This window comes from Syngnathus acus, chromosome 2 (assembly GCF_901709675.1).
Source record: "Syngnathus acus chromosome 2, fSynAcu1.2, whole genome shotgun sequence".
Classification (NCBI taxonomy): Eukaryota; Metazoa; Chordata; class Actinopteri; order Syngnathiformes; family Syngnathidae; genus Syngnathus; species Syngnathus acus.
Genome location: NC_051088.1, coordinates 22,770,276 through 22,796,615, shown reverse-complemented (window position 1 = coordinate 22,796,615; position 26,340 = coordinate 22,770,276). Strand labels below are relative to the sequence as shown.

At 48.3% G+C, this 26,340-nt stretch overlaps 1 protein-coding gene across 3 annotated transcripts in view; it reads left to right on the top strand.

The window, feature by feature from the left end:
* LOC119119612 (low-density lipoprotein receptor-related protein 1-like) overlaps positions 1-26,340 on the top strand; it is a 47,705-nt gene that overhangs the window by 1,675 nt on the left and 19,690 nt on the right. For all 3 annotated transcript variants that reach the window (XM_037246078.1, XM_037246076.1, XM_037246077.1), the window contains exons 2-41: positions 3,799-3,939; positions 8,359-8,496; positions 12,872-12,991; positions 13,133-13,261; positions 13,340-13,600; positions 15,229-15,391; positions 15,559-15,781; positions 16,301-16,490; positions 16,580-16,723; positions 16,788-17,024; positions 17,086-17,266; positions 17,379-17,601; positions 17,666-17,855; positions 17,918-18,040; positions 18,301-18,441; positions 18,689-18,814; positions 18,941-19,057; positions 19,127-19,207; positions 19,300-19,467; positions 20,451-20,633; positions 20,725-20,922; positions 20,997-21,242; positions 21,310-21,507; positions 21,629-21,833; positions 21,907-22,071; positions 22,153-22,397; positions 22,487-22,621; positions 22,820-23,047; positions 23,115-23,289; positions 23,806-23,900; positions 23,984-24,133; positions 24,198-24,338; positions 24,492-24,620; positions 24,709-24,840; positions 24,917-25,051; positions 25,126-25,255; positions 25,321-25,447; positions 25,523-25,674; positions 25,768-25,892; positions 25,965-26,339. In XM_037246078.1, coding sequence (XP_037101973.1) covers positions 3,799-3,939; positions 8,359-8,496; positions 12,872-12,991; positions 13,133-13,261; positions 13,340-13,600; positions 15,229-15,391; positions 15,559-15,781; positions 16,301-16,490; positions 16,580-16,723; positions 16,788-17,024; positions 17,086-17,266; positions 17,379-17,601; positions 17,666-17,855; positions 17,918-18,040; positions 18,301-18,441; positions 18,689-18,814; positions 18,941-19,057; positions 19,127-19,207; positions 19,300-19,467; positions 20,451-20,633; positions 20,725-20,922; positions 20,997-21,242; positions 21,310-21,507; positions 21,629-21,833; positions 21,907-22,071; positions 22,153-22,397; positions 22,487-22,621; positions 22,820-23,047; positions 23,115-23,289; positions 23,806-23,900; positions 23,984-24,133; positions 24,198-24,338; positions 24,492-24,620; positions 24,709-24,840; positions 24,917-25,051; positions 25,126-25,255; positions 25,321-25,447; positions 25,523-25,674; positions 25,768-25,892; positions 25,965-26,339 — 6,765 coding nt within the window. The remainder of the gene's footprint in view (positions 1-3,798; positions 3,940-8,358; positions 8,497-12,871; positions 12,992-13,132; positions 13,262-13,339; positions 13,601-15,228; positions 15,392-15,558; positions 15,782-16,300; positions 16,491-16,579; positions 16,724-16,787; positions 17,025-17,085; positions 17,267-17,378; positions 17,602-17,665; positions 17,856-17,917; positions 18,041-18,300; positions 18,442-18,688; positions 18,815-18,940; positions 19,058-19,126; positions 19,208-19,299; positions 19,468-20,450; positions 20,634-20,724; positions 20,923-20,996; positions 21,243-21,309; positions 21,508-21,628; positions 21,834-21,906; positions 22,072-22,152; positions 22,398-22,486; positions 22,622-22,819; positions 23,048-23,114; positions 23,290-23,805; positions 23,901-23,983; positions 24,134-24,197; positions 24,339-24,491; positions 24,621-24,708; positions 24,841-24,916; positions 25,052-25,125; positions 25,256-25,320; positions 25,448-25,522; positions 25,675-25,767; positions 25,893-25,964; position 26,340) is intronic.

Genomic DNA, 26,340 nt, shown 5'->3' with positions numbered 1-26,340 from the left:
AAATGCTCAAAGCTGCAGCAAGTCAAGCAGCGGACTGACTGACAGACAGAATGAAATGCCTGTCTCCTCTTGTGAAGTTGAAAGTTAGCAAAATTGGAAACTTGCTATGGAAATTGAGGGCAAGCTGACACCAATGAAGTGGAAAATAACAAATATTTTGTCTGCATTGAGGTTCCTTTTTGTATCAATGACCAAAGGGTCAGAAATGGAGTTCTTCCCAAATTCCTCAGTTGAACTTTTTGGTGTCATCAGATAAAGATCCACGAAATGTACAAAAAAATAATCAACACGCCGGGAAGGATCTATTTCCTCGTAGAATAATCGTCACACAAAATGCTCGTCTCCTCTGTGTTTGTTTGTGAAACTTTGGACTGACTTCAGACTTTGCTCTGTTTGCCCAAGCCTTTTGGTTGCACCTGACCTCACCTTTTCCTCTCAAACTGACGCTGCAAACATCTGCCAGCCCTCAGATAATATCAGCGAGAGCCGCGGCGGTTCATTGAGTAACTTTGAATGATGGCAACAAACGATTGACGCACAAATCCCGGCTTCTCGGGGATGATTTTCACACACGGGCTAGTCCGTGCAGGAATTAGTTGGCCATCTCAGTCGGCCATCGCAGTTGTGCTTGATAAAACCGCTGAGCTGTGATTGGTTGTGAGCGGACAACTGTGATGATGTCAGCCAGTGTCAAAATGGCCGCCCCCTGAGATGAATAACAACTGGTGGATTTTTTTCATTCATATTCTACAAAGCAAATAATAATCAGAAGCTGGGCTGCGTAGAACATATTTTTACAAAGACAATTGTTGGCTTGACTTCCCATTTAAAAGGCGGAGAATCGCCAAAGTTGGACATCCTTTTACATGTGAAGCAGCAGAGCACATCTCCATGTTAGCTAACTAGCTGCTAACGCTCACTAGTCAGGCCGAGGAGCTCAACATTGGAATTGATAGAATGCGACAAATATTGAATAGCTGCCGCCCGTGAAGATTGTCGCGTTGGTTAATAATTAGCTCGCTGGATCAGCATGATGCGGTTGCAAAGCCCGCAGGGATTTTTGACAATGGAAAAGCTTTACGATGCAATTTGTCAACGTCGTCGCTACCTTCTCGGTGGCCACCTTTGCCTTTTTTGGCTGGGTTCCATTGTGTAAAAGGAGAATTGCTCCAGACAACGGTTGGTTGTTTCTACTCCTTGGAAAGTCCCATTAGCATCAATGTTGCTGTTTGGATCATCTTGTGTGGACTCGCCATCTCATGATAATCTGTATTTTTCGTAATGAGAGACGTTCGAACAAAGTGCAAGAGCAGCAGTGAAGACGAGATGATGACAAGAACCAGCAATGTTTTCATTGAAGTTCTTCCAGTCCATTCTCAGCTCCAATCAAGCTGAAGCTGTCTTTGCTCTCCAAACGTTGCTCTTCATCCTCCCTTCTTTTCAGCTGCTACGCATATTGCTTCTATCTAAGTTGACTTTGGTATTCCTTAATACGTCCCAAAGGCCTCGACATGTGAATTATTCATGCGGCACAAAAATTCAGGACTAACAACTTCCATCTGCCCTGGTTCTCCTGGTGTTGTTCCTCATCATGCAAATGGTTCGCCTGTGGGATCCGGCTGCAGCGCTTTCACTTTTGACCTTCCAATCGCTTGAAGTTGCTGCTTAGAAGACATATCAAGCAAATTCATCAAAAAACACATTTCTTCCTTTCCTTCTTTGAAGTGCAGCGTCAGCAACTTTCAAGTTGAAAAAATTCACTGCCTGCTTGTTACTTTAGGTTTCCTTTTCAAGAGATTCAAGAGATTCAAGAGTTTTTATTCGCCATGTTTGAGCGTGCCAAACAAGGAATTTGACTTCGGTAAAACACACCCTCTGTTCAACATATAGGTGACTAACAACACTCAGGACATGTGAATAATGGCAAAAACAGTGTAGACAAATTCAAAAGGTGTGAAGAGCAGGATGTTATTGCACAGTAATGCCTCTGAGACTCTATGAGTGGTGTGAGTTCATCAGAGCAACAGCCTGGGGGAAGAAGCTGTCTCGGTGTCTGCTGGTTTTGGCGTACCGAGCTCTATAACGCCGTCCGGAGGCGTTTTGCATCAAAGTCCACCTGGGCAGCCGAACGTAAACAATCACAAAACGGCCTTGACTCAAATCCATCGGCCAACATGGATGATGCGTCTTCCTTCGTGCGCACCATTTTCAAGGAGCGTCAAAAACATCCGTCCACTTCGGCTGGCAGCAAATTCAATATTTTGACAGCAGTTTATTATTGTTTTAATGTATTTTATTTATTAATATTAATATAATATCAAAAAATAAATACACAATAAATACAATTTTATTTTTAAATTAATAAATGAGTTTTGTGTGACTTGTCATATACGTAGATACCTCCAGACCAGTAGTACCTGCTAAAAAAATAAAATAAAAACTTGCACTTAGGCACCCAAAACATAAATATTAAAATATTTACAAATATTAATATAAAAATATGAAAAAATAGACATAATAATAAATACAATTTTATTTTTAAATTAATAAATGAGTTTTGTGTGACTTGTCATATACGTACATACCTCCAGACCAGTAGTACTTGCTAAAAAATAAAATAAAAAATTTGCACTTAGGCACCCAAAACATAAATATTAAAATATTTAAAAATATTAATATAAAAATATGAAAAAATAGACATAATAATAAATAAAATTTTATTTTTAAATTAATAAATGAGTTTTGTGTGACATGTCATATACATACATACCTCCAGGCCAATAGTACCTCCATAAAAAAAAGGTGAACCAAAATTTGCACTTAGTTGTTTGCGCCTTTGCTTTAGCTCACTCGCTCGCGTTTAATGCTTTTTGCCATGCCACTGTGCTTGCGGGCACTTCAGTGTTTGGACAGCGCAGCGCATTGCTGCCACTGCATGACAAGGTCCAATGTACAAACGCGTATTTGTGGTACCGAAGCTTCAAATGGGTCTGAGGAGACCGGAAATTGTTTTCTTTTTATGTTTGTATGTTGCTTGCATACCCTTGTCATTTGGGGGTCACCTTTCCTCGGACTCGACCCCGTTCGATATGTCATCCTGAGCTAGGCTCTTCCAAAATTCGCTAGCACCCTGGCAAATTTAGCAAAAAAAAAAAAAAAAAAAAGAGTGACTCGCTAGATGAATCAACAAATCCCATCTTGGTATGAAATATTCTCGTGGCTTTTAGAAGCCAGTTTTCGCCCCTCCTCAGCCAGCCCCCCAAATCAAATTCGACTTAAAGGTTCTCTCCTACGTCCAAATGTCAGGCTGCATTAGAAGGCGCAATGCTTTATTTCCCGTTTCATGGAGACCAAAGCTTGGCCAGATTGCGAGAGGACGCCGAGGTCGACACTTTTGCTCATTTGAGCTCGGGAGTTGGAGTCCGGCCATGGTTAGCAAAGCTCCCTCCCTCCCTACCTCCCTCCCTCCCTCCGTCTTAAACAGCTCTCTTCCTGCCAAGCACGTAGGTGAGGCGAGTCATCCAGGGCGAAAGAGGGCTCGAGAATCACAATGAAACCTTTGCGCTGCTGTCAAGCGGCTAGCCGAAAAGACAAGAAACATGAAATGGTTTGCTCGGCTTGGACGGTCGCTGCTGATCTAAACCTATCCAGTCAAATGTCACACAAGATTGTTTGGAGCACATCTACCAGAAAAAAGCGCTTATACTGTTTGCTCAAACGACAAAACAATGAAAACCAGAGTGCAAAATGGCTTAAGACAGCAAACTAAAGAGTCCAATTTTGTTTTGTTTTTCTCAGCTCCCAAAGCCGAGGAGCAAACCAGGACGTGCAGTCCCAAGCAATTTGTGTGTAAAGACCTGATGACCTGCATCTCCAAAGGTTGGCGCTGCGACGGGGAGAAGGACTGTCCAGATGGCTCCGACGAGTCGCCCGACATCTGTGAGTCTTCATTTTCTGACCGCACGTCAAAAGACACGCCATTTGATGTCGTCTCATTTTCTGGGTGCTTTGAGTGTTGTGAATCCAGGAAGGCCGCAGTGTCAAATTAGGTTTTGTTCGGGGACGGGTCTGCTCTTGTCTGGCTCGCAATCGACTGTCGCAGTCTCCGTAGGTGGTCCCGCCTTCTTTTTGGGCACGTGGGCTTTTATTGTAGTGTCAGGGTGTGCCACAAGGCCGACCGTCACGCCACAAGAGCTTCCTCACTTTTATGTCCAGACAGGAAGATGACAGGCGGCTCCAAGGTTCTTGTTTTCTTGCCATCGAAGAGGACTATTCAATCTATTTTCATTGTGCAGAAAATGAAGTCAACTCTTAATAAGTGCGACACTTGCTACATGACGTCATGAAATGGGGAAAAGAAATATGATTGATTGATGATGGAGATGTTTCCTTCTGGTTGTCATTTTGAAGCACATTGCATTGGGAAGAGATAGCAAGTCCATGATGCATGTTTGCTGCAAGATGACATCGGGACGGGGCGGAGAGATTTTCATGCCTCAAACAGTGCGTGTAGAGAGAGAGAGAAAAAAAAAAAGAAAAGCTGGACAAAATGGCATTTGTGTCTTCAGGTCTACAGGATTTGATTGACAGTTGATAGTTAAGTGGAGCCGCTTACAGCTGATTTAGTTGACAAGAGAGCTTGATATTTTTATTTTTTTTGTTTGAGGTCTCATGTTATAAGCTAGCTTTATTTTTTTATTTTTTTTATTTTTAAATATTTATTTATTTATTTTAGGCCTCATGTTATAAACTTGCCCACTCGATTTATTTATTTATTTATTTATTTATTTATTTATGAGGCCTCACGTTATAAATTTGCCATCTTGAAGTGTTAAAATTCCATTTTAAAGTCATTCACAGAATCAAAGTTGTATATTGTCCAAACATGAATGTCTTCAACTAATTATTCTTAAAAAAAAAAAAGAAGCTCGGCTGCGGTTAAGCGAATGCTTGTGAATGAATTGAGACTGAGGCGCTGACAGACAGCGGTGGTGTTCTTCATCTCAAAATAGCAGCGTTGCGCTCAGTTAGCCACGCGCTCCATTCGGCCCGGCGCTTTGCTGTCCGTTGATGCGCTTCTCTCGTCCGCCGAGATGGTTCAAGACGTCTTACTGAAACCCAAGCGCTTTTCCTTCTCGGCGAGCGAGCTTGGCCCGAAGGTTAGCTTTAACGCAGTTGCTCAGATGATCAGGAAACAAAAAGCACTCTGAGCTTGCATGACCTCCGGAGATCCGAGTTTGGAGGAAAAGATGATTTCAACTCCTGCTGTGACTCAGAGGAATGGAAAAGCAGCCGAGTTGGCTTTTGCCACTTGCAGTCTGAAAGTGCCAATCGCTCCATTCCTCTGAACTGGCTTCTTATTGCCGTTGTAAAGATAATTTTTGTTATCTGTTTGGGTCAGGTCAGGAGTGCTTTAATGCAGATACAATAACAAGAATCGAAAGGACTGGCCTTCTCTTAAACCTCTTCTACTTTATATCAAAACCCACTTTTAACCTCCATTTTGTGTGTTACTGGTAATTACTGCTCACTAAGTCGGTCAACGTGAATTTATGCTTGTGCTTTTTTTGTTATCCTACAAAGGTCATTTGAAACGCAGTCGATCCCTTTTGTTAAAATTCAATATGCTGCGTCAGAGGTTTTTTTCTTTTTCAAACTCCTTTTGTGTCCTTTCCAATCAAACAAAAGACAGCGGCTGCACCTCATTACGATTCTATAATTGCTCAAAGCGCATTCATTGCGGTGGAGCCGGCAACCGGGAACAGATGTTTGAGGAAGCCTTAGCATGTCAGGAGAAGGAACCCTTTCCCACATCAAAAAGTTGCGGGCATCTCCGTTGGACTGCCAACAAGCTGCCACTCGAGGCCATTTCTGATGGAAGTTTGACCTGAATAAATTGGGCGGGGTGTATCAAAATGACCATTTTCACACGTGGCCCTTTTATTCCATTTTCCTGGGGCTGAACTCGGAGGAAGGTTTGACGGACGGACAACCTTATCATTGCCGCGCAGCTGCAGCCCACACGCGGCTGCTTATCTGCGCCTTTCCGGGACCACCGAGCCAGCGGCGGGCTCGGGAAGGAGCCGTGTGGAGAGAGAGAGAGTGATTCCACAGAAAAAGGAAAATGAGGAGATTAGCTTGTAGGCCGAGAGCGAGAACGGAGACGCCATTATGTGCTTTTCAAGCGCTTTTTGTAGTGGGACACCTTTTATAGTAGAGGGGGGGGGGGGCTCATTTTATAACCTGTAATCAGTCATGTAACTGTAGGCTCAGGGGGGGCGGTGACACGCTGCCCCCATAGAGGAGAGGAAGGAGCAAAGCCCTGCAAATGGGGCTCGCTCGCCCATCCCGAGTCCTCCTCATCTTCAGCGAGCTATCAACACAAAGAGGGAGGGCGAGCGAGCAAGCACACAGGACTTTCTCACGCCACTCTGGCACCACTGTCTCCAATTCTTGTTGATGTGGCCCACTTGAGTGTTCTGTCCTCGGTTGCGTCACGAGCGTCAAAGTAGAGAGGCAGGAATAAAAAGTACACCTTTATGCCCAAAATGAAAATATGTTGCTTCAGAGGTCGAGCTGTTGGGCTGCAAACCCAATTTGGCAAGGAGACTTGCGCAATAGCGCTTTCAATAACGTGGAGCATATCCTGTAATCTCCAATTTATGAAGGAAGATTGAGGCTGGGCTTTTTTTTTTTTTAAATGGAAATCATCATTATGTGTCTTTATTGCGCACTCAAATCCTTCAAACAACTTGAATTGCACTACTGGGGGCTTCATACAAGTCCACAGGCATTTTATTCATATTTAAGTCAAGAAGAACTTTTGGATAGGAAATTGCAGTATTAAAAGAAGCCACCAGCAAGATTTGAACGCAGCCTTCCTTCGCTAATCCCGCCGCCCCTTTTGCGTCTCTGACCAAAGCCGCACCATTTATTTATTTATTTGCGCCACCCCCTTTGCGTCTCTGACCATAGCTGCACCATTTATTTATTTATTTATTTTTATTTTTTTATTTTTATTTGATTTGTGTCTGACTATTTATTTATTTGTGTCAGCATTTATTTATTTGTTATCATTTATTTATTTATTTATTTGTGTCTGACTTTATTTATTTGTGTCAGCATTTATTTATTTATCATTTATTTATTTATTTATTTATTTATTTGTGTCCGTTTATTTATTTAAGCATTTATTTATTTAAGTCTGTATTTATTAATTCATTCATTCATTGATTCATTTATTGTCTCAATCTTTCATGGGCCTCATATTCCGACAAGGAGCAATCTTGCGACCATCTCTTGGTGCCGGCCGGGCGGCAGTTGCAGCAGGAGCGCCAGCATGAGCGAGCACATTGTTGCACGCACACCACCGACAACTTCCTACACTGTAACAGAGCGCACAAGCGTCTTTTTTTTTTTTTTTTGTCTCCCCGCCACTGCGAGAGGCGCTCTGTGTTCCCATTCAGCATTTTGCTTGATCTTGCCCAACCCACAGAATTTGGCACTCTGTGACAATCAAGGCAGGAAAAAAAAAAAAATCTATTTCTAGTTTTTATATTTGTTTGTAGTCAGCAGATGAACACGGGCCGGGTTCACCAACCGGTACCAGTAGTTTGTGACAAAAAAGCAGCGTCTTGTGAAAAGCACCACGAGAACTACCACTTTGATGCAAATATGTTTTGCAAATAGAAGACAAACAAGACTGAAAATAAAAATGTAATTGATTTACTACTACACAGCGATGGAATGCGCCGTGAGCTGCGGGGAGTTCCTGTTAGCAAAGTTCACGTGGACTTAGTCATTTATTGAATGTAAATCGGGCAGGCTTAGAGGCTGAGGCAGCGAGGTGGGAGAGCTGCACATGTACACAAACAGCCATTGTTTTTGAATGTGGCACTTTTTGGTCTCCGCTGCTCGACCATGGAAGCTGGGGGGGGGCTATTATTGCCACAGATAACAAATGATGTTCCTGACAAAAGTATCCAATGAGCTGTTCTTCAAACTTCAGCACCAGCACAACTGCTGCTACAGAAGTCTTTTTCTGCAGGGGGTGAACTTGCACCTTGAGTGTTTTGGTAAAATGGGTCAGCCAGCAGATGTTGGAAAGGGAGAGCGACGAGGGAGGAAAAGGAGGCGCAGGAAGGATGAAAAAGAGCCAAAGCAAACTGTTTGGCCTGAGAAATGGACACAAGTGTGGGAGAAACGGAATCAAAATGTTGTCATTTGTTGTTGGGGCACGCATGTTTGACTTTTGTGTTTGGACTGGAAACACCTTGGACTTCCCTGGAAGAAAATGGCTGCTCCGTCCAAACAATAAAATACTTCTTTCTCCAATCTAATCTTGCGTTTGTTTTGCAGGCTTGCACAACCGAGTGAGCAAGTGTCCCGTCAATGAGCACGGCTGCTTGGACGTTGACGTTTGCCTCCACATGAGCAGACTGTGCGACGGAGTCCCCGACTGCTCCGACGGATGGGACGAGGGCCCTCATTGCAGAGGTGAGCATGCTCAGAAGAAAAAACTTCCCTTGCCCTCCTGCTTTGAATGCTTCTTATTTCTGGTTGGCGTGGAGGCGGGGTCATTCATTTACCTGTTGAGCAGGGGTGTCAGGTTTTGTCGTTCAAATATTTCAAAAAGACGACTGGTAATAACAATTGCCAGCAATATCTATTATTTTTTAAGTGAAGACAATTTGTCATTTTAGTAATGACACAAAATTTGTCTTTGCGGGCCACATGAAATGATGTGGCGGGCCACATCTGGGCCCCGGGCCTTGAGTTTGACACCGATGATTGATGAGCATTGAGGCAACTGGAAAAATCCCCTCCATTAATTACAGACAGGAGACAAATGGGCGCTGGAACACATTGGGTCCATATTGTCTTGCAATTTTGAGGTCACGTTTGAATGAACAAAGAAGTTGAGCGTAATAAAAACATCTTGACACTTGACTTGGAGAGCAAAGTCGGAGTCGGTGAAGTCCATCAAAGATTCAAAGGAGACAATAGTGGGAGCTTTTTTTGTTGCGGCTGATATCCCACTTTTGCTCGCTTGATGTCTCAAAATCTTCTGAATCTTGTGGAGATGATTGTCACCCAATCACAGCTCAACGCAAGCGATATACACTCACGCTTGTAATGCATGCAGGCACCCAAACATGCACTCACACGGTCACATTCTTGCAAATACACACCCAAACACACCCATTGCCCCCCCACACCACCACCCCCAACACACACACAGCAGCAGTGTGTCCAGAACCCATTTGAGGGAAAGTTCTGGTCCTTCACAAGCATCCTTGTGTTTGCTTGTACAAACTGGCGTCTTGTGCTAGCTAGCGTATGGCGGCGCTGATGTCTGAAAGCGCACTTTGTCACTCGCCGCATGTTGACAGCGGCGGCCAGAGAGGCAACTCCGATCTCGTACGTAGTTTGGATTTGCATTGTCATCATTTTTGGAAATGGGAAGGATATTCAACGAGGAAGTTTCACACATTCGCTCATTTGGCGAGTGTGTAATTCATCGACAATAAATTATCAAATGAATTGTTTCCTGACATTCTTTCACAAAAAATTGTCCAAATCTTAATTTCAGGCTGTCAAATATAATATAATGTGTGAAAACCTGACTGATTTGTTGTTTGTGTTGAATCAAAGTTGGCAAAACATCATTCATGTTTCTTGTGTGATATTGCTTACATGTTTTTAGTTTTTTTTTTTTTTCATCCTGAATTTTAACAAAGTATTCCAACGATGATTGGTTGATAAACAGTAATTGAAGAACAATATTTTAGATTGGCTCAGTAAAAGTAGGCCACATTTGATATAAATCAAATCCAATATTATGATTTTTTTAAACTTTCTTCCAGGTGATACTGAATAAAAATGCCCGAGCGTGCTCTTGGGCAGTTATCTTTTTTTTTTTGTCGCTTAGGGCTTGCTTTTGTGCGTCAAGTGTCATTTTGAGGGTGATGGGGCCTCTGCAGGGGGTCAAAGGTCTTGTTCCTCAGAAGTGACTGATTTATGGTAAAAGAGAAAATGGGGTCACGACAGTTTGTCGTCCTGTGAGCTTTCTCCTCTTTGCTTCTTATTCTCCGCCAATTGTTTATGCATGCAGTGAATTGTCTTTGTCCTTCATGTCTGAGTAAGTGTGGAAGGAGAGAGAGAGAGATTTGACGCAGCCTGTGGAAAGGCCACACGTTCATCTTTATTCATGAGCGGCTCTTGACCTGAATGCTTTTATGGCTGCAGTTAGCATGACAAGACCTGTTATGTCTTTAGCTGCCATCGCTATTTGTGTGTGTTGAACTCAGTGCACAGCTCCACCAAATGTTGCTTGCCTTTGTTTGTGTTTAAAGTCTAAAAGTAGATGTCTGGGGAAGCACGTTGCCACTGTTTGGAGTTCTCAAAACATTGTTTGCTCATTACTCAAGCTGCCTCTCCGACTCTATTTGTCAGTCTCTTGTGATTCTGCGGCCGCAAAGTCCAGCAAAATGGGCTCTGGATGGGATAAGCCTCCCATTTCAACACCACCCAGTATGGACTGAACCTGAACGCATCTCGTTCTCCCCGAGAGTGCTTCGTAGAATTCAGCTCAGCTTTCTACAAATCTTGAGGCATACGAAAGAAAGAAAGAGAAAGAAAGAAAGAAAGAAAGACACAGACAGACACAGAGACAGAGAGAGCTAGCTAGATAGATAGCCAGCTTGATAGCTAGTTAGATAGATAGATAGCCAGCTTGATAGCTAGCTAGATAGATAGATAGCCAGCTTGATAGCTAGCTAGCTAGCTAGATAGATAGCCCGCTTGATAGCTGCTAGCTAGCTAGATAGCACTCTCCTCCCCGAGAGTGCCTCGTAGAATTCAGCTCAGCTTTCCACAAATCTTGAGTTATCCGAAAGAAAGAAAGAAGGAAAGAAAGAAGGAAAGAAAGAAGGAAAGAAAGAAGGAAAGAAAGAAAGACAGAAAGAAAGAAATTAAGAAAGAAAGAAAGAAAGACAGACAGAGACAGAGAGCTAGCTAGCTAGCTAGCTAGCTAGATATAGATAGATGGATGGATGGATGGATGGAGCTAGCTAGATATAGATGGATGGATGGATGGATGATGGATAGATGGATGGATAGATGGATAGATAGATAGTGCTTTGTGGGCCGGTATATTATAAGGTGTCGCTATGCTTGCGTGTCATGTCACAGTGTTGGGAAAGCTGCAGCGGGTAGAGGACACGTCCAGACTTGTTTCCAGACGGTGAAGGTACAAAGGTAGGAATGTCCTGGGAAGAAGCCAAGGTCACACGCCGGAGTTGCGACTGCTGGGAAATGAAACAACTTTTTCAACAATATTGAGTCTGAATTTCACATTCTTATTTGTTTCGCTTTGCTTCCAATGCTAATGCTAACACATCTTTTTTGTTAAGCTAAGGCATGTCCAGTTTATTTTCTGTCACGGCATTACGCAGAAAATTTCCCCTGTGGAACAAACACTGAGCTGAGTGGATTTGTGTATATTTGCGAGAAGAAATAGCGCTGGCGTTTCCAAAACACCAGAAACATGCTGGTTGCTCTTCAGGCCAACTCGAGGCATCAACAACACCCAAGTCGACCAAAATAAATGACACAAAGTTGGACTGGACTCCGTGAATAATGTCAGCACGACCGTGTTTGCTGCCATCTGCAAAAGATGTCCTCACTTTATGGTCGGTGCCAGATTGACTCCATATTTCTGGTTCTATGCCCTTTGGCGCTGTAGATTTACACCATTGACATTGTTTCTTTGTGTTGTTTTGTTATTCTGTTTAGTTGGTAAAAAAAAAATGGTCCGCTTTTGTTATCCGTATTTGGAAGAGTCAGTCGAAAGGATCAACAGAATTGGCGTGCTTCTTTGGAACGGATGGCCTCCTCCTCCTCTTTGTGTGTGTGTGTGTGTGTGATGTTTACTTGGTTCATTAAGCTCTGCTCAAACGTCTCAAATACTGCTCTTCATCAATCGTTTTCCTCCATGGACCTTCTTCTTATTATCGATTGATGGAGGTAAAAGTGACTATTTCACGGGCTGTCAAAAAGGCCATTTGCAATATTTGAATGAGATGTGGTCACACTTGGCCATAGAAGCAGGTGAACCAAAACGGGGGTGAACACGGCGGCGGCAACTTCTTTGTGGGTGTCCATTTGCCAGGGGGCCTTTCACGCCGTGAGACCTGCTGAATGGATTGGATATGGGGGCCACACAGTTTGCCGGGGGACTCTTCCTTTCACTGGGCTCGCAACAAAAGACCCATTGTGGCTTTACATAAGCAAAGAACTGCAGCAAAAGAGCCCAGGAAGATTTGGATTCGCATGCAGGTGCATAATCCACATCGATGTTCCTTCGTTCGTGACTTTGGGGTGATTTGGGAAAATCTTGCGCCAGCCTAAACTTTGACCTTTCATATCTGCATCATTCGAATTGATAGATTTTTTTTTTTTAAAGTTCACTTCTGGAAAGGAAAATGAAATTGTGTGTTTTTTTTAATTATCTAGGAGTATAGTATTTCATAAAATGGACACAAATATGAATGTTTCCCAAATGTTCCACCTTCACTTCCTCAAAGTTAATCTCACGTGCTGTTTTTTGGAACGTTGGGAAAACATTCAGGCGTTGGGAACGTGCTCAGCGTTTAACCAGAGTTGTGGAAAAATCAACAAGCTGGATTTCACTCAGCTCAACAAACACCCAAATTCTTAGTCCAAGTCCCGCTGTGGAAAGGAAGTATGTTTTGTCTTGATTTTATGGACACGTTCCAATGGCCACCTGCCCGCTCGAAGTAACATGGAGTGTCCGTGGACCTCACGAGGCTTCTCTGACCTCGTGTTTGATATCTTCTTCATCTTTTAGAGAGCGCACCGGCCTGCGCCTCCCACGGCTGCCAGTTTCACTGCGCCGTGACTCACGACGGGCCCAAGTGTTACTGCGCCAGCGGCCATGAGGTGACTGCGGATGGCAAGACGTGTCAAGGTGGGTGGACGCCTTTGCATTTGTTCTCCAAAGTGAAACATCTTCAGAATAAATGACGCTGGACATTTTCAAAAAACGTCCTGTATGTGAAAATATCTTTCCATGTTTGTGTATTTGGGCTGATTTTTCTGGATGCGCTAGACTTCAACGAGTGCGGCGTGTACGGAACGTGCAGTCAGAGCTGCAAGAACACGGATGGCTCCTACGTCTGCAGCTGTGTGGAGGGCTACCTGCTGCAGCCCGACAACCGCTCCTGCAAAGCCAAGAACGGTGAGAGCGACCCAGCCTGTTGACCTTTCCCCCCTGCTCCCCCCCCCTCCCCTTACGGCCGCTCTTCTCCCCTGGCAGAACCGGTGGATCGTCTTCCCGTGCTCTTGATTGCCAATCTGCAAGACATCCGCTGCACGTCGCTGAGCGGCTCCACGTCCCGCCTGCCCTCCATCGCCACCAAGCAGACAATGGCCATGGACTTTATTTACGCCGAGCAGACGGTCTGCTGGATCGACGTGGGGGAAACTCCGGCGGCCACGCGGCTGAAATGCGCCGACATCCCCGACCTCAAAAGCGTCACTAACGTCCGCACCATCAACATTTCCATCACGCTGCACCGTGAGTAGCGGCACTGACGCAATACTCAAATTCCATTGGTGGAGACGGGCTTTGAAGGTTCTGCCGCGTGTCAGTGTGAAATATCAAAAGTACATCAGCGGGCCTGAGCAGCCGTCGCGTTCAGTCCAGTCAGGTCACATGCACGTACTGACCCAAATACCTGTGAGTCGCTGGCGCGGGACCCGGTAAAATATTACCTTTTATTTCACGGGTGTCAAACTCAAGGGCCGGGGGCCAGATACGGCCCATCGCATCATTTTTTGCGGCCGGCGAAGACAAATTGTGCATCGAATTTATGTCATGACTAAAATTGTGAATTTGTCTGAGTACAATGCGGCCCGCGACAAAAATGAGTTTGACACCCCGTGAGGCCCGATCCGTTGCTTCCAGCGGAGCCGCCTAGAAAACAATGCCAGGAATTCTTCACCAGACTTCTCCTTCCATCATTGAAAATCTTCAGCTTCAACCAACGTACGAATTGAAGCGATTCATTCCGACGGCCGTCTGCTGTCCAGACGCGCCGTGCCGATAATCATTTCCATGCGGCTGCGCTCAAAAACATCAAGCGGGCAAAAGTCGGCGGCGTCTTTATGGAGATGCGGTCAACATGAAGCTGTGGAGCTCACACACAAGCTGATTTATGGGCGCCTCGGAGAGCGTGGCGGATGATGCCTCGGCTGCTCACTTTGGCCCGCAGGCAGAGTTTGTGCAAAAAGTGAATGAATGAACGTCTCCAGAGAAGACAATAAATGGCTTTCCGGAATTGTCGGTTGTAGTTTGCGCAATAGCGTCTGTGTAATGGCTGCCTGCTGCGGGGCTGGCTGCTTTGAGAGCGTTGGAAATGTCGTCGTTTTTCTGCTTGGCATCATGACATGCCCCCCCCCCCCCCCTTTCCTGGGTGTGTTTTGTTGCGGGTTTCTTTTATTGGCTTGCGTGTTTTCACTTATTTTCAAGTGGAAGACAGCCCTACCTCAATGATTTCAGGATTGGAGATGTGCCAGGATTTTCAGCTTAGTCGTCATAAATTTACCCTGCACAGATGGACGGCTGCCACGCCTTAATGCCGGCCCGTCAATAGTTGTGTTCCCCTCCAGTTCAAATGTGCTGCATGATGCGGGAGGAGATTAGGCCCAGATGGTGTCTGATGCGCTTTAATTCCACTTTGACGTTCCTGTCGATGCTCGGCGGAAGATTTGGTCACACAAAGTCCAACTTTGCTCCCGCTGAGCGAAAGTGAGACTTGGAATTTAGCTGAGGCAGCAAGTAAGGTTCCTCTATGTTGCAAGATGAGAACAGTTCTTGAGGTGGTTGTCGTAACCTCAGGTCACTCGATGTTCTTGGTGACCAAGTGAGCGAGCCATTTTTTTTTTTTTGTAATCCCTCCTCGTGGGATTGAAACAAAAAGTGCCGCGTGGCAATAATCCAAATTCCGAGCACATTCCAGCTGGCTCAGGATTTAAAAATAGGGTAAAAATAGGAACTGTTTCGCAAGACCTAAGTCATGATGGTTGATTAACTGGAAGTGGTTTTGAAAAGTGCAAAGAGCAGCGGGAAAGTTTTGACTTGAGCAACGTTACCAATTGATTTGGATCCAAATGACATTCATTGGATTTGTGCGCCTTCTTCAGACGTGGAGCAGATGGCCATCGACTGGTTGACGGGAAACTTCTACTTTGTGGACGATGTGGACGACTGGGTGTTTGTCTGCAACAAGAACGGCCAGACGTGCGTGACGCTGCTGGACCAAGAGCTGTACAACCCAAAAGGCATCGCCTTGGACCCGGCCATGGGGTGCGTCACCACTCACCCGATGTTACCCCTCGACGCTCCAGACCAAAATGCCGCCATGAGCAAACGTGCTGATCCGACATGATTTCGGAGTCATGGAAGTGTGGCTTCCTCATTTTGGTCATCCTGAAACTCTGACTCACTTACTTTTCTTCCTCTTCTGGTTGCAGAAAGGTTTTCTTCACAGACTACGGCTCCACGCCGAGGGTGGAGCGTTGCGACATGGACGGTCAGAACCGCACAAAGCTGGTGGACAGTAAGATCGTCTTCCCCCACGGCATCACTCTGGACCTGGTCAACCGATTGGTGTACTGGGCCGACGCCTACCTGGACTACATCGAAGTGGTGGACTATGAGGGCAAGAACAGACACAGCATCATTCAGGGTCTTCTGGTGAGCACCCAATGTTGGCACAAGCACAGATGAACAAGCACCAATGGTGTCTCCGTGCCTGAATGTTTCCACAAATGATTCCCGGGTCACATCCCAACCCTCCGATCTAGTTGAAATAAGTCATCTTTGGTTCCGAGTCCACTGCCTATGCCACAGGTGTCAAACTCAAGGCCCCGGGGACAGATACGGCACGCCACATCACTTTATGTGGCCCGCGAAGACAAATTGTGCATCAAATTCGTGTGTCATTACTAGAATTGTAAATTGTCTTCACTTTTAATAATATCTTTTTCTTTTTTAAATATTTGACCAGTTTTTACTCGTCTGATTTGAAAAGGAGTTATTTGTCAGTTTGTTTTGTAGCTTTTACTGTATATAATAGGAGGTGCTCACACATTTATTTGGGTTGACATTCATAATGGCCCTCCGAAAGAAGCTATGACTACAATGCGGCCCGCCAAAAAAATGAGTTTGACACCCCTTGGCCTATGCTGAATGCCCGGTGCTATGGCGTTTCAGATCGAGCACCTGTACGGGCTGACTGTCTTTGAGAACTACTTGTACGCCACCAACTCGGACGAAGGCAACCTCAACCCCAAGACCAGCGTGATCCGAGTCAACCGCTTCAACAACACCGACTTCCAAGTGGTGACGCGGGTGGACCGCGGCGCCGCGTTGCACGTGTACCACCAGCGGCGCCAACCTCGAGGTACCCACGTGGATAATTCGCTGGGCCCCATTGGATATCCGCATTCTTGCATTCGATTGGACATTCCGCTTTGCGTTGTGTGTTGACAGTGCGTAGCCACGCGTGCGCCTTGGACCAGTTCGGCAAAGCCGGCGGCTGCTCCGACATCTGTCTGCTGGGCAACAGCCACAAGACGCGCACCTGCCGCTGCCGTTTTGGCTTCAGCCTGGGCAACGATGGCAAGTCTTGTAAAAGTAAGTGACGGACGGACCAACTGGCGTCCAGTCGCCGTTGCGCTGACGCCCCTTCCTTCTCTAGAACCAGACCACGAGCTCTTCCTGGTATACGGGAAGGGTCGGCCCGGCATCATCAGGGGCATGGATATGAACGCAAAAGTGCCCGACGAGTACATGATCCCCATCGAGAACCTGATGAACCCTCGAGCTTTGGATTTTCACGCCGCCAGCGAATTCATCTACTTCGCCGACGCCACCAGCTACATCATCGGGCGACAGAAGATAGACGGGACCGAGCGAGACACCATACTGAAAGACGGTGAGGAGATCCTTTGCTGCTTTTCAAGGCCTGGCCGACTAAGCCCACATTTTTCGGGCAGGTATCCACACGGTGGAGGGGCTGGCCGTGGACTGGATGGGAGGCAATCTCTACTGGACCGACGACGGGCCGAAGAAGACCATCAGCGTGGCCAGACTGGAAAAGGCTTCTCAGACTCGCAAGACTCTGATCGAAGGCAAGATGAGCCACCCGCGTGCCATCGTGGTGGACCCCCTCAACGGGTGAGACCATTTTCTTTTAATAGCAGTTCATCTGGCTTTGAACTTTTACCCGTGACGCTTATAGACGTCAAAGATATAAACTGGGTTGGCAGTGAATGAGTTCATTTGTCAGGTGGATGTACTGGACCGACTGGGAGGAGGATCCCACTGAAAGTAACAGAGGGAAGATCAAGAAGGCCTGGATGGACGGATCCAATCATCAAGTCTTCCTGACCAGCAAGACGGTGCTGTGGCCCAACGGCCTCAGCCTGGACATTCCTCAGGGAATCTTGTACTGGGTCGACGCTTACTACGACCGGATCGAGATGGTGTACCTCAACACCACGGAACGGAAGGTTGGTACCCCCCCCATGTTCTTGTTGCAGCGTGGTCCTCCATCTGTGGTTTCTGATTGAACAGGTGGTGTACGAGGGCCAGGAGCTAAATCACGCCTTTGGCTTGTGCCATTATAAACAATTCCTCTTTTGGAACGAGTATCGCGGCGGGAGCATCTACAAACTGGACCAAGTCACCAAGATGGTCACGCTGCTCCGGAACGAGAGGCCGCCCATCTTTGAGATTCGGGTGTACGACGCTCACCAGCAGCAAGGTACCTCACCGTTCCCGACTCGGTGTTGCGATCATGGCTAACGTCTCTTGTTTCTGGGAAAGGTACCAATCTGTGCCGAACCATGAACGGGGGATGCGGCAGCCTGTGCCTGGCCATCCCCAACGGCCGGTCCTGCGGCTGCGCCGATGAGCAAATCCTGGATGTGGATAACGTCACCTGCAAAGGTGAGATCCGAGGCCTTGTTCTGCTCTCACAGCCTTAGCGAGAAGGTTTGTTGGAGGTTTTTTTTTGGTGTGCAAAATCTCAATGTGGATCTTATTGGAAAATGAATCACGCAGCAGGGGGCGGAATGTCGACTTTGCTTCGCACCCACAAACTACCCAAGATAGTTTTTCCGGATAGTTGCCAGATGTGTGGGAGGGCATCCTGGAAAAAAAAATGTGGGCAGCGGGCTATTGTGTGAACGGTTGTGGCCGTCCCGCAGGCAACCCCTCCTACGTGCCCCCGCCGCAGTGCCAGCCCGGAGAGTTCGCCTGCAACAACAACCGCTGCATCCAAGAGCGCTGGAAGTGCGACGGCGACAACGATTGTCTGGACAACAGCGACGAGGCCCCCGAGCTTTGCCGTGAGTCTTTCCGGCCCTCCGTCGCCGTTACCCGGCAACGCGGGAAGAAGCACAATCTTGCGCTTTCGCTTTGCTAAAAACGAACGACCTCTGTTTTTGGAGATCAAGTTGGGCACAAAGAGCTGAAATATTGAAGCGTGCGCTCTCGAAAAAGTTTGTCCGTCAAGGTCACGCTGCCTTTTTGGAAAGGTCGCCCGAAAGATCTTTTGTTGTTTTTACTGACGGCGCTCGTGATGTCTCCCACAAGACCAACACACGTGTCCGACGGACCGCTTTAAGTGTCAGAATAACCGCTGCATCCCTACGCGATGGCTGTGCGACGGCGACAATGACTGCGGCAACGACGAGGACGAATCCAACACCACGTGTTCCGGTATGTGTGCCGGCGTATTCCACTCGTGACAAAATGACAGCACTTGTTGCTCATGAGTCGGAACCGAGGTGGCGTGGGCACTTTTGGCCAGGCTTCTGTTGCTGAAATGCGTTTTCCACTTTGCAGCCCGCACGTGCCCTCCAAATCAGTACCCTTGCGCCAGCGGCCGTTGCATCCCCGTCTCCTGGACGTGCGACCTGGACAACGACTGCGGGGACCGCTCGGACGAGCCCGACTCATGCGGTGCGCTTCGCCGGCGTGGCCTCGCCCTCGCTGGGTTTGACCCCGCCCCTCTCTCTCTCTCTTCCGCAGCCTATCCCACGTGCTTCCCGCTCACCCAGTTCACCTGCGCCAACGGTCGCTGCATCAACATCAACTGGCGCTGCGACAACGGTGAGCAACGAGCCGAGCCGACTCGACGACACGACAACTCGGAGCCGCTGCGTCCATCGAGCCTGGCCGCCGTCCGTCTCTCGTGTGTCCAGACAACGACTGCGGCGACAATAGCGACGAGGCGGGCTGCAGTCATTCTTGCTCCAGCGTGCAGTTTAAATGCAACAGCGGGCGATGCATCCCGGAATATTGGACCTGCGACGGCGATAACGACTGCGGCGACTACAGTGACGAAACGCACGCCAACTGCACCAATCAAGGTGAAGAGCGCGCGCGTTGATCTTCCTTTTTGAACGGGTCGGCTCAGTCGCGACGAGTGCAACTTTGTTTTTTGCTTTATCAGCAAATAGACCAAGTCAAAATTCCCCGAATCAATTGACGCCACATCCGCCTCTCACTTCCTTTTTGGCAGTTCCTCTTAGCACTTGTGTTCTGCGCTTAGTTAACGATGTGAGCCTTTTGCGACAGATGTTTAGCATTTTCAGATCCGCATTGGCCGTTTTTGGAAGCGGCGTTTTCATAATCCGTGCTGAATCCCAGCCAAGTGCTGTCAGAACCCAGCAAGCAGTAAACACCACTCAGCGTGACCTGTTGGCTTGATGAGCAATCTGCCTCCTGATGTCATTAGCAGAAGCAAAAGTGCGAAAGCAGCACCCCCGCCCCCCCCCCTGGCAAATCTGGCTGTGGCCTAAGGTGGCCTGCTGAACGTGTGCCAAATGCTGACCTCTGTCATTGTGTGGCCGCCCCTTCTGCCTCTTGGGACATCAATCAGAGAACTGTGCGCTATTGTCGTTTGCCTTGGCAAGCCGCCACCGTCGGCTTGGGCGGTTGACCGCATCAGATCAACAAAATGACGCCCTGTGGTCGCTGCTGCGATCTGCCCCATCTTAGCAAAATGTTTTCTTCAGTCTTGTCAGTGTTTGTTTGCAGGATTGCACAAAAACGACAACACTGCTTCTGGGTAAAACAACTTTAGGCCCCGCCTCTTTTCTCGAGGCCATCCTCTATGGTTCTTTGACAGCCCTTGATGCGAACTGAATGTCTTCTCTGAAATATGACGGCTGAGTAACACGTGGACAGCCGCCAAAAAGCACTCGGTCGATCTTTTGCATTGCAAAAAAGTCGTGCAAACGCGCAAAACCGCGTTCGCCTTAAACGCCGTTTTAATAAACCTTTTCACCCGAGTTGTTCATTTCCATTTTCTTCATTTTTGGGGTCAACTCCCTCCCATTTGTGTGCGCAGCGACTCGTCCACCGGGTGGCTGCCACGTGGACGAGTTCCAGTGTCGCATGGACGGTTTGTGCATCCCCATGAGGTGGCGCTGCGACGGCGACACCGACTGCATGGACCACAGCGACGAGAGCAACTGCGAGGGCGTCACGCACATGTGCGACCCGGCCGTCAAGTTCAGCTGCAAGGATTCGGGTGAGGACGACGCGGCAAGTTTGAGCAGATGCAAGCTAGCCGTTTTCGCGCTAGCTAGCGAACCTTTAGCCGATCTTTCCGACGTCGTCAGCTCGCTGCATCAGCAAGGCCTGGGTGTGCGACGGCGACAGCGATTGCGAGGACAACTCGGACGAGGTCAACTGCGACGCGCTGGTGTGCAAGTTATCTCACCACGTGTGCGCCACCAACGACTCCATCTGCCTTCCCGCCGAGAAGCTGTGCGACGGCACAGACGACTGTCCCGACGGCTCCGACGAGAAACTTTGCGGTACGCCGGTCTGGGTTCGATCGCCATCTAAAAAATGCCGTCCCGAGACTCCCGTTGATGTTTGCGTCGTGCAGACCTGTGTTCGTTGGACAACGGCGGCTGCAGTCACAACTGCAGCATCATTCCGGGCGAAGGCTTCATGTGTTCCTGTCCGCTGGGCATGGAGCTCGGAGCCGACAACAAAAGCTGCCAGATCCAGAGCTTCTGTGCCAAACATCTGAAATGTAGTCAAAAATGCCATCAGGAAAAATCCAGCGTCAAGTGCTCCTGCTACAAGGGCTGGGAGCTGGAGGCTGACATGGAGAGCTGCAAAAGCACCGGTGAGGAGGTCAAACCAAGGTGGGCGGGACGTGAAAGTGCTCATATTGACCTTTCCATCCTCCTCAGATCCCTTCAAGCCTTTCATCATCTTTTCCAACCGCCACGAGATCCGAAGGATTGACCTTCACAAGGGCGAGTTCAGCGTGCTGGTGCCGGGTCTCCGGAACACCATCGCGCTGGACTTTCATCTCAACCAAAGCACATTGTACTGGACGGACGTGGTGGAGGACAAGATCTACCGCGGGAAACTGTCGGACAACGGAGGTGAGCTGCCGGGCAAAGTTGCATTTTCAAAATGAAACCTCCACAATGTTCTCTCATCTGGAATCGAGGTCACCCGGTACGAGCATCAAATAGTTTGTTGAGCTTGTGCACCGTTGTGTAGCTCTGACCAGCTTTGAAGTGGTGATCCAGTACGGGCTGGCCACTCCCGAGGGCCTGGCCGTGGACTGGATTGCGGGAAATATCTACTGGGTGGAGAGCAATTTGGACCAGATCGAGGTGGCCAAACTGGACGGGACCATGAGAACCACGCTGCTGGCCGGGGAAGTGGAGCACCCCCGAGCCATCGCCCTGGACCCACGAGACGGGTAAAGCAGATCGGGTCGCAAACGCTCACCTGACGCCGCAGACTCACGTGCGTCGGCTCGTATGTGTCGTCAGAATTCTCTTTTGGACCGACTGGGACGCCAGCCTGCCCAGGATCGAGGCGGCGTCCATGAGCGGCGAGGGGAGACGCACCATCCACCGGGAAACGGGCAGCGGCGGCTGGCCCAACGGCCTCACCGTCGATTACATGGAGAGACGCATCGTCTGGATCGACGCCAGGTAGCGATTTGTTAGCCGTCGCCGCTACGTGGCTAGCGTGACTCACCGGCTGTCCAAAAACTTTGATCATGGCTCTCGCAGATCGGACGCCATCTACTCCGCCATGTATGATGGATCGGGGCTGATCGAGGTGTTGCGGGGTCACGAGTATCTGTCCCACCCGTTTGCCGTCACCATGTATGGAGGCGAAATTTACTGGACTGACTGGAGGACCAACACCCTCGCCAAAGCCAACAAGTGGACGGGCCACAACGTGACGGTGGTCCAGCGCACCAACACGCAGCCTTTCGACTTGCAGGTCTATCACCCGTCCAGGCAACCCCAGGGTAGGTCCTTCACTCCTTTCTTTGGTTGCCTCCTTGCTTTTTTTTTTTTTGTTGCTTTTATGATGCCATTGTATTGCTGCACTGCACAGCTCCCAACCCGTGTGCCGCCACCAGTGACGGCAAAGGCCCTTGCTCCCACCTCTGTCTCATCAACTTCAACCAAACGTTCTCCTGTGCCTGTCCTCATCTCATGAAACTGCAAGCTGACAAACGCACCTGCAAAGGTAAACGCGGCGCTCCCAATGACGTTAGCGGCTCGGTTCTCACGACTGCACATTTTTTGCTATTAGACCTGGCATCTCATTTAAAAAAAAGTGTAGCTTCAATGAAGATTGTAGAGTTGAAAGCAAGCAGGTGTTTTGAAACTGAGCTCCACTTTTGTGTGATCTTGCAGTCACCAAAATGTCCTCCTCACTTTGCAGAGTCGCGCAAGTTCCTTCTTTACGCGCGTCAGATCGAGATCCGGGGCGTGGACATCGACAACCCCTACTACAACTACATCATCTCCTTCACCGTGCCCGACATCGACAATGTGACGGCGGTGGACTACGATGCGGTGGAGCATCGCATCTACTGGTCGGATGTGCGAACGCAGACTATCAAACGAGCCTTCATCAACGGCACGGGCGTGGAAACGGTCGTCTCTGCGGGTAAGACGAGAATGTCCGAGCACCTTTCCCCATGTGTCGGGCTCACACTTGTGTGCGATTTGGTCAGACCTTCCGAACGCTCACGGGCTGGCGGTGGACTGGGTGTCCAGGAACCTTTTCTGGACCAGCTACGACGCCAATAAGAAGCAGATTAACGTGGCCCGACTGGACGGTTCTTTTAAGAATGCTGTCATCCATGGTTTGGACAAGCCTCATTGTCTGGTGCTGCATCCTCAACTAGGGTGGGTTTTCCCTCTTGCTTTTTGGCCAAGTTCCCCTCACTTATAAATCTATCTATCTATCTATCTATCTATCTATCTATCTATCTATCTATCTATCTATCTATCTATCTATCTATCTATCTATCTATCTATCTATCTATCTATCTATCTATCTATCTATCTATCTATCTATCTATCAATAAAATAATAAATAAATAATAAATAAATACAATTAAATAAAAAAATAAAATACATAAATAACCGAACAACTGACTAACTGAATGAATGAATGAATGAATGACTGAATAAATAAATACATGAATAAAAGCAAGCAAGCAAGCAAGCTCTTCAACCTAGGGTTAGGGGTTCAAGTTAAAGTTAGGGTTTCAAACTCGGGTTAGGGTTTAAAGTATTGAAATCACTAGTAAATCCGTTAATCCCAGATTTGAAAATAAAATTCTGCTGAAAAGCAAAATAAAGAAATTTTTTGATAGGAAAAAGTGCAAAGTGTGAGTTCTTTTGTCCGTCTGCCCGCAGGAAGTTGTACTGGACCGATGGTGACAACATCAGCATGTCCAACATGGACGGCACCAACTACACTTTGCTCTTCGTCAACCAGAAGGGACCAGTTGGTGAGCGCCACTGCAATTTAACAGCTCCAAATGATGGGATGGGATCGAACGTAGCACTTTCTTCTCTTCATATTTGCACCCAGGCCTCTCCGTCGACTATGACAAAGAGCAGCTGTACTGGATCAGCTCAGGGAACGGCACCATTAATCGCTGCGGGCTGGACGGCTCTAATCTAGAAATCTTGGATGGCATTAAAGGAAAACTCAGCAAGGCCACCGCTTTGGCCATCATGGGTAAGAGCATGGTCCAAAGGTTTCTCGTGATGGCGTCACCGAGCTGAGCACACCCTCTCTGCAGGAGACAAGCTTTGGTGGGCCGACCAGGCCACTGACCAGATTGGAACCTGCGACAAGAAAGACGGCGGCAACTGGAAGGTTTTAAGAAACAACACCTCTCCCATGATGCACATGACCATCTACGACGAGGACGTACAGAAAGGTAAGACGCAAAGCCGGCGTGGATTAGCATTCCAAATGACCTTTGCGTGGATCTCGTTTTTTAGCAGGTGCTTTTTGCAACGATGACCCAACTTCCGTCCATAGCACACATTTCCCATCACCGCTTCTTATCAATCATCTTTCTTCCCCTCAGCGAGCGTCAATCTGTGCAGTAACAACAACGGCGATTGTTCCCAGCTGTGTCTGCCCACCTCACCCACCAGCAGGGCCTGCATGTGCACGGCCGGCTATAGTCTGAAGACAGGACAGCAGTCGTGTGAAGGTAGCGTGCGTCATCAAGGCTTTTTGGCTAGCCGTGTCTCCCAACCTGAAGCAAGGTGCTCTCTCTCTCTCTTTCTCTCTCTGAGCAGGCATGGGTTCTTTCCTGCTTTATTCGGTCCACGAGGGAATCCGAGGAATTCCGCTGGACCCGGCCGACAAATCTGACGCCTTGGTGCCGGTATCCGGCACCTCACTGGCCGTGGGCATCGACTTCCACGCCGGTGAGTGAGACTCAGACGGCGTGACCACGAGCGAGGCCCGCCTTGAGCCCTGAGCGAGCGTTCCGGTCCTTTTCAGAGAACGACACCATCTACTGGGTAGACATGGGCCTGAGCACCATCAGCAGGGCCAAGCGAGATCAAACGTGGCGAGAAGACGTGGTGACCAATGGCATCGGCAGAGTGGAGGGCATTACGGTTGACTGGATCGCAGGTCTGCCTTTTTTTTTTTGAGCACTTTCTCCATCAAAAGATGGATATTGACCGAGTGAGCGACTGCTCTTCCAGGAAACATTTACTGGACGGACCAGGGCTTCGACGTCATCGAGGTGGCCAGGCTGAACGGCTCCTTCCGCTATGTGGTCATTTCCCAGGGCCTGGACAAGCCCCGAGCCATCACCGTCCACCCGGTCAAAGGGTGAGGCCGCTCGCTTGCCAGTTGCTCCTCGAGGCAGAACGTCAACAATGTGTTGCTTTGTTCAGGTATCTGTTCTGGACAGAATGGGGTCAGTACCCGCGTATCGAGCGCTCTCGTCTGGACGGCTCCGAGAGGTTGGTCCTGGTGAACGCGAGCATCAGTTGGCCCAATGGAATCTCCGTCGACTACACGGTAAGGAGCGCGGCCGACTTCTCCTGTCATCGGTCGTTTGGACACAAGGTGTGATTACGGCGCGCGCCCGTGTAGGAGGGCCTCTTGTATTGGTGCGACGCCAGGACTGACAAGATTGAGCGCATCGACCTGGAGACGGGAGAGAATCGAGAATTGGTGCTGGTCAACAACAACATGGATATGTTTGCCATTTCTGTTTTTGAGGAGTACATCTACTGGAGCGACAGGTCGGCCAATTGCTTACACAACTACCCAAGATCTTAGATACTCTCTGAAACTACTCCATGCTTGATGTTTTTTTTTTTTCTGGCTTTCCGTAGGACTCACGCCAACGGCTCCATTAAACGAGGCAGTAAAGACAACGCCACAGACGCGGTCCAACTCAGGACCGGAATTGGCGTCCAACTGAAAGATATCAAAGTGTTCAACAGGGCCCGGCAGCAAGGTGGGAGAAGTTTCAAATTCTCTCCAAATTCTGGCTCTTCGATACTTGATCCATGAATCCGTTCCCCCCCAGGCACCAACATCTGCAAACATAACAACGGCGACTGCGAGCAACTCTGCCTTTACCGCGGCAACGGGCAGCACATCTGCGCCTGCGCTCACGGCATGCTGGCCGAGGACAACCGCGGCTGCCGCGATTACGACGGCTACCTCCTCTACTCGGAACGTACCATTCTCAAGAGCATCCACCTCTCGGACGAGACGAACTTAAACGCGCCCATCAAGCCTTTTGAAGACCCGGACCATATGAAGAATGTCATCGCTCTGAGCTTTGACTACCACGGTGGCGGCGGGAAGGGCGCCAACCGCATTTTCTTCAGCGACATTCACTTCGCCAATATCCAGCAGATCAACGACGACGGCACCGACCGCAAGATTGTGGTGGATAG